General features: G+C 36.5%; 1 protein-coding gene across 3 annotated transcripts; it reads right to left on the minus strand.

The window, feature by feature from the left end:
• Window positions 1–1,705: 1,705 nt before the first annotated feature.
• LOC132625176 (B3 domain-containing protein Os07g0563300-like) lies at window positions 1,706–15,611 on the minus strand. 3 transcript variants are annotated; one of them, XM_060339996.1, is made up of 13 exons: window positions 15,188–15,611; window positions 11,288–11,369; window positions 11,047–11,145; window positions 8,847–9,126; window positions 8,380–8,719; window positions 8,059–8,155; window positions 6,465–6,639; window positions 6,112–6,188; window positions 5,399–5,791; window positions 3,808–3,860; window positions 3,596–3,709; window positions 2,816–2,886; window positions 1,706–2,692 (listed from the first exon to the last, which is right to left on the minus strand). In XM_060339996.1, the coding sequence occupies exons 1-13, from the start codon at window positions 15,298–15,300 to the stop codon at window positions 1,923–1,925; spliced, it is 2,664 nt and encodes an 887-aa protein (XP_060195979.1). In that variant the 5' UTR covers window positions 15,301–15,611; the 3' UTR covers window positions 1,706–1,922. The 3 variants fall into 3 exon arrangements, with proteins under 3 accessions (XP_060195979.1, XP_060195978.1, XP_060195977.1); XM_060339995.1 differs by having other exon boundaries at window positions 3,808–3,857; window positions 8,847–9,174; XM_060339994.1 differs by having other exon boundaries at window positions 8,847–9,174.
• Window positions 15,612–16,399: the final 788 nt, after the last annotated feature.

Below are 16,399 nucleotides of genomic sequence, written 5' to 3' on the forward strand. Positions count from 1 at the left end.
TACTCATTTAAGAACGACAACTCAAGACGATTGGAGATTCTCTTTCCAAATTACTCTTACTTGATACACATAAATCCAAATTTCAATAAACCATCAACTTGTTGATGGGATAGTGGAGTAAGATGACAAAAATGAAAAGGGGTAGCCGAAATTGGATGACAAAAGTTACATCTTAGTTTGGTTTAAGGCAAGTAGGAGCTCTAAATAAGACGTAATTTTTTGCAATATGTGCAGTCATTTATCACAAAGGAGTAAGAGGTTGTGATACTTTGTATAATTCCACACAGCAACAAAACAATATATTATAGATTATATAATATGATAAAGAGTTTAACTTATGTATATCGTTAGTTCAAGATAATTTCACACTATCAAATCACTTTATAGCAGATAATCTATCTTTTTTTTTTTCAGATAATAAATCTCATATTTTGAGAAAGCTTACCTACAGATATTGTTTGAGTGGTCTGATAATATAAAAAAATAGAATAGTCAACTGATAATTAAAAGCCTCATTTAACAATCAATAGTAGGAAGAAAAATTTTCAAGAGACATTGCTCAATAAGGTACTAGACAAACAAGTTAATAAGGTCCCACTGTTCTACTCTTTCCAAGATGTCGATGACTATTCATAGCTATTACCTGACACCAAAGAATTAGTTAGCAAAATGATTAATCGTTTGTACTGATTTAATTATCTTGGATGCAATACTATAAATATCCATTATCTGAATGACTCCTCCTACAAACTTTGCTGATGGTCACCTGACTTCCTGCAAGCATTAAATACTTGGAAACACACGAGTTAGCGGGGCTTTGATTATGTCCTGAATATTCACGTCAACTGGCAAGTTTTGAGTTGGTGATTCCAAAAGCAGTCTTATATTCATCCTCATTTCTCATATATAGTTTAGTCATAGATGTATCCCCAAGGAGATGGTATTGCAAGGAAAGCACACCTTACTCTTGCTCTAATTCGCAGACCTTTCTAATATTGGAACGTAATTTTCTTAATCCTTATTTTACTTTACAAGGCACGGCAATTTATATAATTGCTTGTTCCTCAGAGTGGGAGAATCCTAATCCTATAATAAAGTTGGAAAAGAGGGGGAAAAATGTTATACAGGACGTAAACAAAACACTCTCATGTAAGATTTAAGATTTAGAAGCCCCATTACAGTGCACTCTTCAAATTGGACCATATAATATAAGCCTCTAATTTACAGAATCTTCCTCCACTTCCACCGGTGAAGTCGTGAAGATGAAGCGCTCTAACCAATCTACAGTCAGTCTGTTGCTTGGTCAATGGAGTCTTAACTCCGTAAACAGAAGACTCATCGTTTTTAGCGTGGTTCACGTACAGGAGTCTCTTCCCAATCAAAAACAAACTAAATTGACCTACAACCTATTAGGGAACCATGGGTTCGTCCATAACAAGCCAAAGTTCAAATTTGGCCACACATGATTTAGGCAACTCCAAATCCTCGAATACCAGATGAGGCCTCACAAGCCTACAACATAGACATGGTACTGTTCTTTCTATGTGAGGGCAACCAAAAGAACTTATGGCATAGTTAGCACTAGGCAACTTCTGCAGGCACAAGTCCAAGAATTAATCCCCTCTCCAGAACTTGTGAGAATATCAGAGGTACCAAAACATCTAAAGAAACATAAAAAAGAACACGAGCATTTTTCACACGAAGATTGAACTCCCAAACCTTCCAGCATTTTTAATAATATTTAAGGCACCGCGCACCCATTGAAAAAGTAACCTGTGCGTTGTGGAAAGATTGCATCAGTTTTTACGTCTACTATGTACAGTCTGGCAATGCAAGACGCCAGCAAAGCCAAAATATATAAGTTAGCCCTATGCTGCACAGTAACTCTGATATTTTATATAGCACAGCTATTTATGAGCATCCTACTGGTTATTAGGTGCCAAAGACGCAGCAGTGCCTATAGGTAAAGGCCTATTATGATCTACATCAGTTTGATGACTACCACTAACAATAACACAATTACTCGGATTTGTCTCCCCAGCACCATCTCCATTTTTCTGGTTACCCACAAAACTTCCATTCCCACAATGCCTGACGTATTGCTCTGCAGCATCTTGGAGTATGCGCATCATGCTGCCAGAATCGGAGCCTGGTGAAAGCTCGTCGTCCCTCTCTGGCTTAGCATTCAGGTCAATTTCACCTTTATATGGTGAAGCAGAAAATTTCTTCTCATTAAGGTAACTGGGATCATCAACAGAAGCCTCATTGTTCAGCTCTCGATGCTGTGGGCTAAAATGCCCTGCATCTTCAATATATTCTTGAATGTCATCAGCATCAAGCAATTGACCAGCCAATGGCGGCTGCAGCTTTTGACAAGCAACTTCTGCTTCTGCTTCTTTCTCTGATAACTTTTTTTCACGCTTCAGCATCAATGTTTTGAAACGACGCTTTACTGATTTACAGACGATGCAATCACATGATTGCTCGTGCTTAGGACCTTTTCCACTTGGGGGCTGAATGCAGACAATGCATGTACACCCAGGTCTATGACGCGGGTGCTTTGTTGTGGCTTGTGATGATGCTGGAAGAGTTTCTCCCTCTTCTAGGATAGCGAGATTAGCAAGTGCATCAAGCCCGTCCAGATGCTCAACCAAGTCCATTTCCTGTTTAGAAGTCTTCTTTTTCTTGGAAGCTGCACAAGAATCATGTAATTTCAGTAAACCTGAAGGACTTCCAGTTCATTGATCAACACGAGGAAGACTTAAAAAGCACTGGTTCACTAGTGCAGAAATTTATGACCTGCAAACACTTGTACCTTTATTATTATGAGGTAGTAGGTCCCTCAGATGATCTGCTGTTAATTCTTGAACTGCTGAACACACAGACCTAAAAAGCAGAAAGATCATAAGCCAAAAACTCAACAAAACTTGTATACTTGAATGAAATTCAGGTATCGACAAAAGTTATTTGGAAATGAACTGACATTAGTTGATATTGACATTAATGCAAAAGACAGCCAGATGTCACTTGCAGAAAACGAGAATCATAGAAAATGGAAACCGAGGAAGTTCTTTTTTCTTTTTATCTAATGATAAATACTCATGTAATGCAGGACATTTAAGCTGTGAAATTCTGGCAAAGGTGCCAAGTGCCCATGCTGAAGGCTGTTCGAAGTCAAAACTTTATGAAAGAACATAAAATTGGAGAGAGGAGGACTGCTGAAAGAAGAGAGGAGAGACATCAACTATAGAAAACCTCATCAGATGGCCAATTCCATATAGCAAGGTTAAGTCGGCCTTAAGAAAGATAAAGGATAAATCTGTGTCCAGACGACAATTTAGACGACAATTTTTACGATGATTTTCAAAATCTAATATTTGAAGCCCATTTCATGAGGAGTGATTCACCGGTACAGAACCTCTTCTTCTTTTTCTGACAAGCTGATTATTGGAGCTAGAGGTTTTAGATTGTCCGGGATTGCTTAATGCAATCCACTTCCGTGTTCACACTAACAAATCATATGGGGTATTTCGTTCATGTATTCTATTGACATTTTAAGTGCATCTTTAGGTAGGTTAAAGAATTTCCACAATACCTCTCGGGGTCCCATGAGTTCTCTGAACAGATCCATCTCGATGGAAGGACAGCACTGTCAGGAACTTTTCGCCACTTGAAACAGTCCTCACATTGTACCCACTGTATTTTTTCACTGAATGCGATGAATAAAGCATCAGTAATTCATATTCAATGCAATTTGACACATACCATACAGAGCTAGCTGCTAATAGCCAGAGAGTAACAGTTTACCCCAAATGATCTATCTGAGGGATTGTGGGCCTTCCAATAATTGGTGCATCCTGCTAAAGTGGATAAGTCGAGGATAATCAGGACAGATTAATATCAGTAAAAAAAAAAATATTACAAGGACTACCAACACGAACTGACAAGTCTTGAGAGAAGATTGGACACATATCCCATGTTTTGGATATCGGCTACGAAAGAATTGCTCAGTTTTTACTTAAGTTTTGAGGGTAAAAAGAATATTCCTTAATCAGAACTTCAACTAAACAAGAAAAAAAGGGGAACTTTATTTGAAAATGGAACTCATTGCCTAGTAAGAAGTATGTCTTCATTAGATCCCATCTGTTTGGTGATATAAGTTGTCTGCATACTTTTTGTTCCTTTGTATTCCCCAAGTAGGAATCCTCTATAAGTTCCTTGCAGAAGCTAGTTTTAAAGATGGGCCAGCAAGAGCTGTGGCTCCGGAAAGCTTACACAGTAAATACACTGATAGTAGTCAATTGAAAGCAGCATCTCCTTGGCATAATGATTTAGAAGAAATGCAGGTTCCAAAGTTCAGTGAGAATAGAAGCAGAGGAGATCCAGCATATAAAGTTTCAGATTAGGCTACATATGTGTTTACAGAAAATTTAAAGAGAACTTTTCAAAAGCATGTATATCCATCAGAGGTGCACCTCCTGCTTTTAAATATATGCCATGGAAGATCAAGTGTACTGGATTATCTATTGGCTTTTTCCCCAATTTTAGGATAAGGTAGGTGACTATTAATATCGGAGAGCTCCCACATCTAGCAGTATACCAAAAACAATAGAATTATGGTTCTCAACAAAAGACAAACAATCTTCTATTATTCTATAGAAACAAAGACCTGATGGGTGCACCAAAGTTAACTAAGAACAACCTCATTAAAAAAAAAAAAAAAAAAAGGTTTACAAAAACAAGAGCCTATTCCTCAAATGTACAAAGTCATTTTCCAACCCCACAAGGGGCTAGGGGCGCAATATCCCATGCATGGTGTCCTCTCTTCCCTCTTCTAAAGGCTCAGATATGCAGTACATGCTTCACAGATCCGGCAGTGTCATTTGTACTCCGAACTATTTCAATTCTATCTAAAACAATCGTGTTGCACCTGGAAATGCAACAGAAGGTGATCCACGTCTTTGCTCAAGCATCTACACATAAAGCACGATCTAACATATGTAACTCCTATTTATCAAGTTCTCAGCTGTCAGTATCGCCCCCATGGGAATCCAAACCAATAAGTGCCCTCTTAAATACCTTCCCCCATTCTGAATGTGGTATACCTATGTTTTTAGTATGTACATTAATTTACTTCCTTTTTGGGTTTGGGAGGGGACACTATTTCAATACTATGGAACCTTGGGAAGAAAATGTGATTCACATTTCCGGCGGGAAGTGAGACAGCTGCATCTTCTGAATTGACAAATCAAGAGTGTGCTAATGTACACCATATATTATGCATAACAAAGAAAACTGATCATCTATTCTAGTATAAGCAAAAACACATAGCAACTGTAAGAACAAATCCATAAATCAGCAAGAATTGGTGGGCAATAACTGTCAAAAAGCATGGTACCTCGTATTCTTCAATTTCACAGCCTTCTATCACAATTACTGTTGAAGCACCACTTGAAGGTGGACGCATCAACCCTTGGGCTTGTACCACTGTGACCTTCAGCTCTATCAAGTCCTCATTGTCAATCCTCAGTCGTTTGCTTTTTGAACCCGGGGTGCTACCCTTCCTCTTACAACAAATAGAACGATTGTTTCCTAATGATTCCTTAACCAAATCATCCGATACTTTAGTTTCAGCCCTGGCACTTGTTGAATCTGCTGCAGCAACATGAGTGATTGAAGAAAAGCCTTTTTTAGTAGAATTTGCCGGAACTTCTTCAGAGAACTTAGTACTTTTAGTACTGATATTCCCGTTTGCAGCAACACCGTTGCCGCTACTGCAAGCTTCACTTCCCTATTAATAGAAGGCCCAGAAAGAAAAAATGGAGGTCTGAATTCAACAGCTTTTCACAAGAGACGTGAGAAGCTCAAAAACTATACCTAATGAGCACCATGACTAATTGAGACGCAAAGAAGTGTTGAAATCAGAAAGAAACTGCAGGAAACATTCGTATGGTTTTGTTATCCCAATTTTGACATGCTTTTCTTGTTAGCCAAGATTTATTATTTTCAGCGTAGAGGCCTTATCTTCTATTTCCAGATGATCCCACAGCTTGTAAGTTAAGCAGTTCACCAAGTGGAAGCAAAGAAGCTACTACTTGGAAATTGTCAAACCTGATCTGCGGTAATAGTTGAAGCCTTTCTGCACCCCATGACCAACTTTCCTTCTGGTTCTATCCTACTGAATGTTACTGACGAAAAAAAAAGTGCATCCAGTCAGCAAGATGAGTATAGAAAATTAAGAAAAACAAACAAATCTAAGGACCACCACAGACAATGCCTTACTGATATTGCAAGCCATGAAAGGTAGTTCAATAATTAGCTACCCAAACAATCGAAATATAAGCCACTACGCTCTAACGACAAAATCTCCTTCTCGTTAACAGTAATCTTTTTCCTCACCTTCCCCACCAGATCCATCAAGGAAGATACGCTGAAAGAATTAGCTAGGGAACAGATGAAATTACCTATGTCACCTGCTTGCAATTGCATCGACTGTATACAAGGAGTCACCCCTTCCAAGACATACATACGGCTGTTATTATTAGGCCAAAATCTGAACTGAAACAGCCATTCCTTCCCTTTCAGATCTTGCATCTTGAGAGGCAACCCTTCTGGATTAGAAATTGGTGGAAAATAGGCCTTCATCACGGTAAAACTTTGTCAGAACATAAAAAGAAACATGTGAAATACTTTTCAATTAAAAGGAGAACAAATAAACATAGATTATCCAATTATGCAATAATCCTTAATAAATTTGATGAGTGAATTGTTTTCTCGACCAGTTCATGAATGGAGAAAACGAGAAATCCAGCAAAGAATTGGTATTAAGAGACAATATCAAAAGCTAGGTTCCCTCACCAGCAATTATAAATCGCAAGCACATCTTATACGACCGCTGGCCCAGAGTAGAAAAAAGTATTTCCTATTTCATTTGTGTGCCTTTACCCCTTAGGGAAAGGCATGTGCCCAGGAGCCATTCCTAGGTTTTATTTTATTTTATTTTAGTAAGAAATAAGATTGTATAAACAAGGGTAAAGTAAATACCCGCATACAAGAAGTATACCGAAAAGTAGAAAACCTTTCAAAAAGATATTGGCTCTCTACGAATGATACCTCTACCGAATCAATGTGATTTCTTTTTCTATTTGTCACGACCATGCTATAAACAAAGTTGTATTCAGGTCCTCCTCTTCCAACCATAACACCCTCGATTTTTATCTCCAACAAATCTCTTGAGCTAACGCCTCCTTCCACTCTTTTCCCCCTTCCACCAACTCCCTTTTCTAAATTCACAGATGTATTTTCACTATCACAGCCTTCTTACGAAAAAAACAATATTAAGGCATTTGGACATACAAATTATTTGAAATAGTACTTGCAAATTAAAATTTGTTTCACAGTTTTGTTGATTATTTCAACTTAAACTTGAAATAAAGAATTTGAAGTTGAAACTGGTCCGTATATTTCAAGTGAAATAACGATTTTCCATTCACAAAACTTACTTTTTTCCTAATGATATTCATGTCCAAACACAATTTCAACTCCCAAGCACCTTTTTTCAGTTTCAACTTCAAATACTCAATTCTTCAAATTCAGCAATAAATTGTCCAAATGGGTCCTAAGTCATTTTACAAAACACTTGTATTTTTTAACCCCCCCCCCCCCCCCCCCCCTCTTTTTTTTTTTTAAATGACAAGGTAACCCCCAGCCGCTACCCTTGGGATGCGCACAGGGTAAACCCCGCTTCTGTGCAATAGCTCGCAAACCACACAGAAAAGATAACCCGCACTAGGCAAGCCCCGTGCGACAAGCTCGACCCAGAAGGCAAATCCCCTGCTTTTTGTAGGCAGGGGGTTTCGAACCTGAGACCTCCATTATGAATGCCCCATGCTCAACCAACTGAGCCACCCTTTTTGAATACAAATAATTTCTTAAATGTTCAAACCTGCTGAAGTAAACACTGGTTCTATTCACCAACCAAGTCTTTTCTTGAATTTGTACTATCCTAAAAGAATTAGAGATCTGAAAACGAAAAAGTGTATTAGCAAAGGAGCTAACCTCAGCACATTTCTTAGGCAATACTAACCGTCCTATCCTGCCAGCATCACTAGCACTTAGCATCTTTTCAAATAAAGGAGTTATCACAGAATTTGAACTTGAAACTGTCAAGGTTGTAAACAATTAGCTGACTTGCACCCAGCCACTTTGCAAATAAAACATATCCTCGTACTTTTTGGCAAACAAGCACACCAGATGCATTAGAAATCAGCAAGTCAAACAAATTCTATTTTGTACAGCCAAAGCATGATTTAACCACAGGAAATTATTTCATTGAGACATTTCCATTAGTTCAAAAGGTCATTTTGAAACAAAGGATACTCTCCAGATAATTGTTGTAGCTCTTGATCCGATATGCGAGGCCAGTAACGAGGAAGTAAATGATGCTTTCCTCTCCCATCTCCACGGGTTTTCAAATTCCGCACTTGCATTTCTCCAGCGCAATCCACTTTAGCATGAACACCAAGCTGCTTCCCCAAAGGAGTTGAAAGTGTGGTTTGTTGTGGCACACTAACAGAAACCTTACTGTGATCAGTTGGTTCATTTTTGCAAGCAGAACCTACTGTCAAGCAAAAGCTGGCAGCAGAAAGATCATTGTTTGCATAAGATAATTGCCGTGGACCACTTATACAAGATTTAGGTGGCTCCTCACGATTAAGACCTGCAAGACGATGGTTACTACACATTAGAGTAGCCTAAACCTGTATAGTAAAACATCTTAGATATGAATAAACCAAGAACATTTCCAGTTGAAAAATTCTGTATATGTTGTAAGTGAATATCAGTACCAGCATGTCCATTTTCAAGTGTTCCTGGTAACCCAATCTTCAGCTTTCCATTCATTAACTTTTCACAGGAGTCCTTAATGTTGTTTTCAGAGGACGAGGCAGATGGTCTCTCTCCAAGACTAAGCATGTTGATGCTACCTGTGGCTTCAAGAAAGGATGCCTTGTGCTGCAACTCATTTTGAATGGTGGAACCATTAAATAAACTCGGTGCTTGACGCCATGGAACAGGACCAGAACCAGCTATCGGATTCCAATTGTTGACGTCTTTAATTCTTTCAGGCTGCAGAGGAAGGAAAAGTGAAGGTGGCGGCCAGGCAGGATTTGGTGTCTGATCAAAATATGAATATGAAGTCAAAATTCAGAAAACAATTTTATTCATTGACAAAATGTGATACAGTTAAAAAACTCGTAAGCAGACACAGAAATCAAACCAATGATATTATCAAATTGTGAAAGGTTTTATCTGATAAATACTTTTTAAAGGTTTTCTCAGATAAATATATAAAAAAGTAAAAACTGAAAATGTTTCATGATTTCGACAGTATCATTGGCTTGCTTCCTATGTCTGCATAAGAGATTTTTAAAGTGCATCACTTTTTTAAGATGTTGTCAAACATGGATACACAATCATCTTTTTTTTCTTTCTGTTCTTTTGTTTGTGCAGGAGGAGGGATGCATTTGTTGCTTTGATGTTGTTCATCCGGTCTGTGTAAACAATCTCAATGGGGAAAACCATGAAAGTGGAGAAGAATCCCCTATATCACAGGGACTAATTAGATAGGGCCACCACAAGTAGCCCTATTTACCTTGACCATAGTTGTCATGTTAGCGGCTCAGCCGTTTAACTTTCAGGTGGCCTAGGATGGATAAATACCAATTCAGTGCTCATGCTAGGTACACAAACAACTTCAACAAAGAGATCAAAGTGTGACCTCTCGAGAAGCAGACTTAACTCCATCAATGATAGGACAAGTGAATGCAGCAATGACCAGGGTAAACTTGGATGCAGAAAATATCATTGGAACTTTAATAAGTTCTAGTGCAATTAGAGAATCAGTAGTTTACATCAGCATTATGCATGAATAACAAGCATCAATGTAGTCTTCAGAACATATTGTTGATTGACCTCTAGATAGACAAGCTCCCCATTTTCCCTAGATTTTTTTAATTTTGAATATAAATTAACATTACAAGTTATTGTTCAAGAGGTCGACAACCACCTTTCCCGACAATCCCCCGAAATCCGATGAACCCTGAGATGGATTGTTTTTCAGATTGAATTGTTTCTCTGAGACAGCGGATCACGTACCTAGTGTGCTGCTCAGACAAGACTCTTGGCAAACACTGTATCTCAATGGTAACTGTTGGTGGTCGAAGCTTGGAAATGAAGAAATTTTCCGGCCAACAGGTGGAATCAATATTAGTTTGAAGATGCTCAAAACTTGTTTGGCTGGAAGATTCAATCTCTGTACTGGACAATAGATCCAACGGTTGATTGGGCTGTAAAGCTACGGAATTTAATCCAAAAACAGAAGAATGCGTTAATCATCGCATGGGAGAAGCTATTCTTTATGAGCCTATACTGGCTGGACGAGAAGAATATTCGGTGATTACAGTGGATGGGGTTCATTATTTTTTTAAAACCGGTAACATTGCTGGGGTTCGTTGTACAAACTGATAATTTATGCAATTTTAACATTGACATAACTCTCAATAAATGGTAATCAGGAACAGAGGTGGATCAAGCTTTGTGCTAGTCAAAGATGGATTGTTGTGCTATAATGTAGGGATTTCACATGGACTTACCCTAACAAATGAAAAATCCTAGCTTTAGTTTAAGTTAAAATTTGAGATACGTACCCTGCTTCACAATTGTGGTTTAAATTTTATTGTAGGTTGGTAGAGATCCTAACTTTGGTTTAGGTTAAGATTTGATATATGAAAACATCTTTTTTATCGAGTTCTGATAGTGATATAAGACCACATGGAGGAGAGCAGGATCATAGTTTTTCCTTTTCTGATTTGTGCTTTGCTACTGTAGGAAGAAATATGGTACTTCCTTTAAATTGATTTGGCTGAGGTTTAGGGGTTTGTTCCACCATACTTCCAAAAGTTGCTAAATCTTGGTAAATTTTAAGATAATTATTATATTAAAAAAATAGCATCACATCAGATCAAAGGAAGAATGGATCTTTCTTACCAAAATAAAACTTTTCCTAGCACAGGATATGCACTCAATACCTCCAGCATCCAACAGAACGAATGTATGGAAAGAGACAATGCATCCACAATGGATTTGCTGCATGAAGAAAACAAATCCTATCAAAACTCGAAGAAATTCTTGTAACGGGAGAAGCATGATGTCAAAGTAAAGGTTAAAAAAGTCCCAACAATATTGAAACTTCATACCAACAGAAGGAAAAAGAAAATGTATTCCTCACCTTTCCACAAGACTCGCAAGATCTCCATCCAGAAGAGTTGAGGTGAAAAGTCTCACAAAATTTGCCATCGTCATAAGCAGAACTACGTGAACATTAATATACATCAGCTCCAATGAAAGCTATCAAATATCGAGATGTCCAATGCACTATCGCTTGCATAAGGTAATGTACAACAGATATCGTTGATCAAAAGATCTAATTCCATCATAAATTAATCAATTAGGATATTCAGCTAGGTTCTCAACAGTTAAGTACTCTTCAACACCTAACAGCTAGGTAGAGTACTGATAAATACATAATACATAATATCCTAGAGAATTTATTACGTATTCTCCAACTCCTCATAAGTTAAATGTATCCAGATAAATCCTAAAATATTCCTTTTGTGCATGGGTTGTTTGGTGACTACATCTAATTCTTCCAGATTTTTATGATCTTTTCTTTCTTTTTATGAGAAAGAAGAAGATCAACCATGTAAGTTGGTGTTTCATGTGTAAGAGTTCGGGTGAAGAGGTGGATCATCTCTTGTTGCATTGTCAAGTGGCTAATCGACTGTGGAGAGTGGCTCTTAATTGGTTTGGGGTGCGATGGGTGATGCCGAGAACAGTGAAGAAGGCATTGCATAGTTGGGCTTACAGAAAGGGGAAAGGAGTCCTAGGGCTTGGAAGGTTGCCCCCACTAGCACTGTTGTGGGTTATTTGGAAAGAGCAAAATAGGAGAGCGTTCAAGGGGGTGGAACTAGATATTGTAAAGTTGCAAAATAGTTTTTTGTTTCTAGTTTGATTTTGGTGTTCCCATGAGACCCCAGTTTGTATAGAAGATTGGGTCTCCTTTTCTGAGAATCGTGTTTTGATGTAGGTTCTCTCTTTTTGGTATACGGCTTGTATACAGGGTCTTCCCCCCCCCCCCCCCCCCCCCCCAATTGTTAATAAAATTATTACCTTATCAAAAAATTAACCAAACAGAAGCAGAATATTATGTTCATTTGCTGGCATCCACATAATTGTGTCACATAAAACTTAATAAAGACACTGTAGACCTAAAGCAGTGAAGTCCAAGTAACATTAGCTAGACTAAGTGTTAAGATAGCATAACTTACAGACTCCTTCTACATTCTCAATAACCAGGAAAAGAAATCTTAAAAGGTTCCAAATAGAAACCCCAAGAAAAAATAAGTCTTTGTAATTAAAAAAAAACAAAGATATAATGTTTTGCCCTTCACATTTAATATAAGAAATATTCAAATACTAGTCCACCTCAATTCCAAATTAGCGGGGTCATATGAACTTTCTATAACCATTCATCTCCGTTTAAGCATGTTGATCCAATTACTCAATAATTCACTAATTAATAAAAATTTGGTCAAAAATAACTTATCAAAAAAAAAGGGTCAAAAATAGACTGTCGGAATGTGAAATGCAGCAATCAACTTGGTACAAATGGGGTATTTATATAAAAATAAGAACTTTTTCGTGGACAGTTTTCCATCTAAACTGTTTATGTGCAATAAAAGGAAAAAGTCTTGAAATTGTTACACATATCCCCGGTCTATTAACCCAACAGAAGAGAATGTTATAGTCCTTTGTCGGCATCCACATAATTGTATCACATGAAACTTTATAAAGACACCATAGACCTAAAGCAGTGCAGTACAAGTAACATTAACTGAACTAAGTGTTACGGTGTTACGATAAAATACATCAAGCATAACCTACAGACTGGCTCTACATTCTCGATAACCAGAAAAAAAAAATGGTAAAAGGTACACCAAATAAAAACCTGAAGAAAAATTAAATCTTTGTAATGAATAAAAACCAAAGATACAAACTTTACCTTTCACATTTACAAAACTGCTCAGGTCTCAATTCTAGATTAGTTAAAGATAATAAAGACACCATAAACCTAAAGAGTGCAGTCCAAGTAACATTAGCTAAACTAAGTGTTACGATAAAATTCTTCAAGCATAACTCACAGACTCACTCTACAGTCTACATTCTCGATAACCACGAAAAAAATGGTAAAAGGTACCAAATAGAAACCCCAAGAAAAATTAAATCTTTGTAATCAATAAAAACGAAAGATCTAAACTCTGTACCCTTCACATTTACAAACAAATACTAGGTCTCAGTTCTAGATAAGTTAGAGTCAGTTATATGAAGTTTCTATAACCATTTAAGGCCGTTCATTGAATTAGTACTCAATAATTCATTAATGATTTGTACGGCTGCGGGTTCCCTTGTCATCAAAAAATTCATTAATGATTAGTAAAAATTCAAAATTTGAAATTTGAAAAGCTAAAGAAGTGCAGTCCAAGTAACATTAGCTAAACTAAGCGTTACGATAAAATACTTACAGACTCACTCTACATTCTCAATAACCAGGAATAAAAATGGTAAAGGTACTTACCAAATAGAAACCTCAAGAAAATTAAATCTTTGTAGTTAATAAAAACGAAAGATATAAACTTTATACCCTTCACATTTACAAACAACTCCTCAGCTCTCAGTTCCAGATTAGTTGGAGTCAGTTATATGAAGATTCTATAACCATTTAAGCCCATCCGTACAATTAGTACTCAATAATACGTTAAATATCAGTCAAACATAATAAAAGCACCATAAACCTAAAGAAGTGCAGTCCAAGTAACATTAGCTAAACTAATAAGTGTTACGATAAAATACTTCAAGCGTAACTTACACACTCACTCTACATTCTCGATAACCGGGGGGGGGGGGGGGGGGGGGGGGGGGGGGGATGGTAAAAGGTATATAAAAACCTGAAGAAAAATCAAATCTTGGTAATAAATAAAAGCCAAAGATATAAACTTTTTACCCTTCACACTTACAAACAACTGCTCAGGTCTCAATTCCAGATTAGTTAGAGATAATATAGACACCATAAACCTAAAGAGTGCAGTCCAAGTAACATTAGCTAAACTAAGTGTTACGCTAAAATACTTATAGACTCACTCTACATTCTCAATAACCAGGAAAAAAAATGGTAAAAGGTAGTACCAAATAAAAACCCCAAGAAAAATCAAATCTTTGTAACCAATAACAACGAAAGATATAAACTTTTTACCCTTCACATTTACAAACAACTACTCAGGTCTCAGTTCCAGATTAGTTGGAGTCGGTTATATAAAGTTTCTATAACCATTCATCTCGAGTTAAGCCCATTCATTCAATTAAAACTCAATAATTCATTAATGATTTGTCTTTTAACATTCACAAACACCAAAAGCGTCAAAAAAGATTCAAAATTCAAAATTTGCAAAGAGCAGTGCAGTCCAAGAAACATCCACATCCGCATAAGTATATCACATGAAACATAATAAAAGCACCATATACCTAAAGCAGTACAGTCCAAGTAACATTACCTAAACTAAGCTTTACCATAAAATACTTCAAGATAATAAATTAATTGGAGTCACTCTACATTCTCGATAACCCAAAAAACAAAAAAAAAAAAAGGTGAAAGGCATCAAATAGAAACCTCAAGAAAAATTAAATCTTTTTAACTACCCCCATCCCAATTTGTTTGAAGGTTGACCAGTTTGGGGAGGAGTCAAACAGCTTTTTCTTTGACTTAATTTTGAACATAGATTCTTTAAGTATTTTATAATAAAATTTACGTATTTGAAAACTATGTAAAAAGTACTATGAGTCTCAATATATGAAACGAGCTGGAGAAAATCGTAGTTAAAAAAAAAAAAAAGAGTTGTTTGGCTCCGAAACTGATCGACCTTCAAACAAATTGGAACGGAGGGAATAATAAAAACGAAAGATATAAACTTTGTACCCTTCACATTTACAAACAACAAGTCAGTTCATTCAAATAATACTCAATAATTCATTAATGATTTGTAAAAATTCAAAAAGATAAAAAAAAAAAGGTTACCCGCAACGATCACATAAGTCAGCAAACTCTCCAGTACGACGTCGCCAACCTTTTCTTGTCTTTTCAACTAATTCTTGGCAGTTGTTGTTGAAACAAACATTCGACGACATCATCCCACTTCACTATAAAACAACCTTAAACAAAACAAAACAAAAAAGGAGAGAACCTACACACAAACAACCGTGCTAAAAAAGAAAAAAACAATTGTTGGTTCAACGGTAAAAAAAGTATGAGTGGTTGTAGAAAATTCCCGTTAAAGATGAAACCCTAGAGAGAGAAGAGAGAGGGTGGGGGAATTCTAGAGAGAGAAACTGTAGTGATGGAGTGATAATAATAGAGAGAAGATAGTAGCCATTAGAGAGGGTTTAATTTTGCAGAGTAAAGAAAGAGAAGCAGTGACGTGTCGTTTGGGTGTGTAAAATATAGTATTGTGTTGTACACACTATATATAGGCGTTTAAACTACTTACTATGATGTGTATCGTGCTTTTTAGTGTACTTGTTGTTGTCCTTCTTTTCATTGGACGAAAAATCCACGTCATCTTATTTCTACTTTTTTCAAAATTTAAAATTAAAGTTTATTTAGTTGTGTGAATATGAAACAATCAGTTTTTATATATGAGTTGAGCGACTGAATGTTATCTTAGTTAATAAAGCAATTAACAATTTAAGATACGTCAGGGGCAAATATATCTTGCCTTGACACTTTACGAGATACTACTTTATCAACAAGAAAATACTAAATAAGTAAATAATATATGAAAATATTTGTATAAATATGGAAATGACATCGCTTGTTATTATAGTAATTGTTCATTATTCACTTTTTCAAATTTTAATACACTACTTACAAGGAATTTCTACGTACACTTTTGCGTACAAAAATTGTTATGTTGTGGTTCCTTATTCATCACTTTATTTATAGGTTTATCACAAAATGAAAGTTAGATTAATTCTAAGGATAATATGAGCTCGTTTCATACGAGACAATGGTTCTCTTTTTTTCTTGGGTAAACAAGATTACGTCATTAACATCATTCTGGTTAATACTTTATCTTCACAACAACAACATATCCTGTGTAATGCAATCCTATAGATGGGGTCCGGTGAAGGTAGTGCGTACACAGCTTTATTTCAACCTTATGAAGGTAAAGAGGTTGTTTAATTTCCGATGGACATGATTAATACTTACCTTATAAATCTTGGTAACTAG

This window comes from Lycium barbarum, chromosome 12 (genome assembly GCF_019175385.1).
Source record: "Lycium barbarum isolate Lr01 chromosome 12, ASM1917538v2, whole genome shotgun sequence".
NCBI classification, from domain to species: Eukaryota; Viridiplantae; Streptophyta; class Magnoliopsida; order Solanales; family Solanaceae; genus Lycium; species Lycium barbarum.

Excerpts from the sequence above, each read along its gene's own strand:
- LOC132625176 (XM_060339994.1), bottom strand. The coding sequence starts at position 15,300 with ATGATGTCGTCGAATGTTTGTTTCAACAACAACTGCCAAGAATTAGTT. Across the intron at positions 8,156-8,379 it reads CTACAACAATTATCTGGAGA|TTCAAATTCTGTGATAACTC; the intron begins GTATCCTTTGTT and ends GACAGTTTCAAG. Across the intron at positions 3,710-3,807 it reads CCTCAGATAGATCATTTGGG|TGAAAAAATACAGTGGGTAC; the intron begins GTAAACTGTTAC and ends CATCGCATTCAG.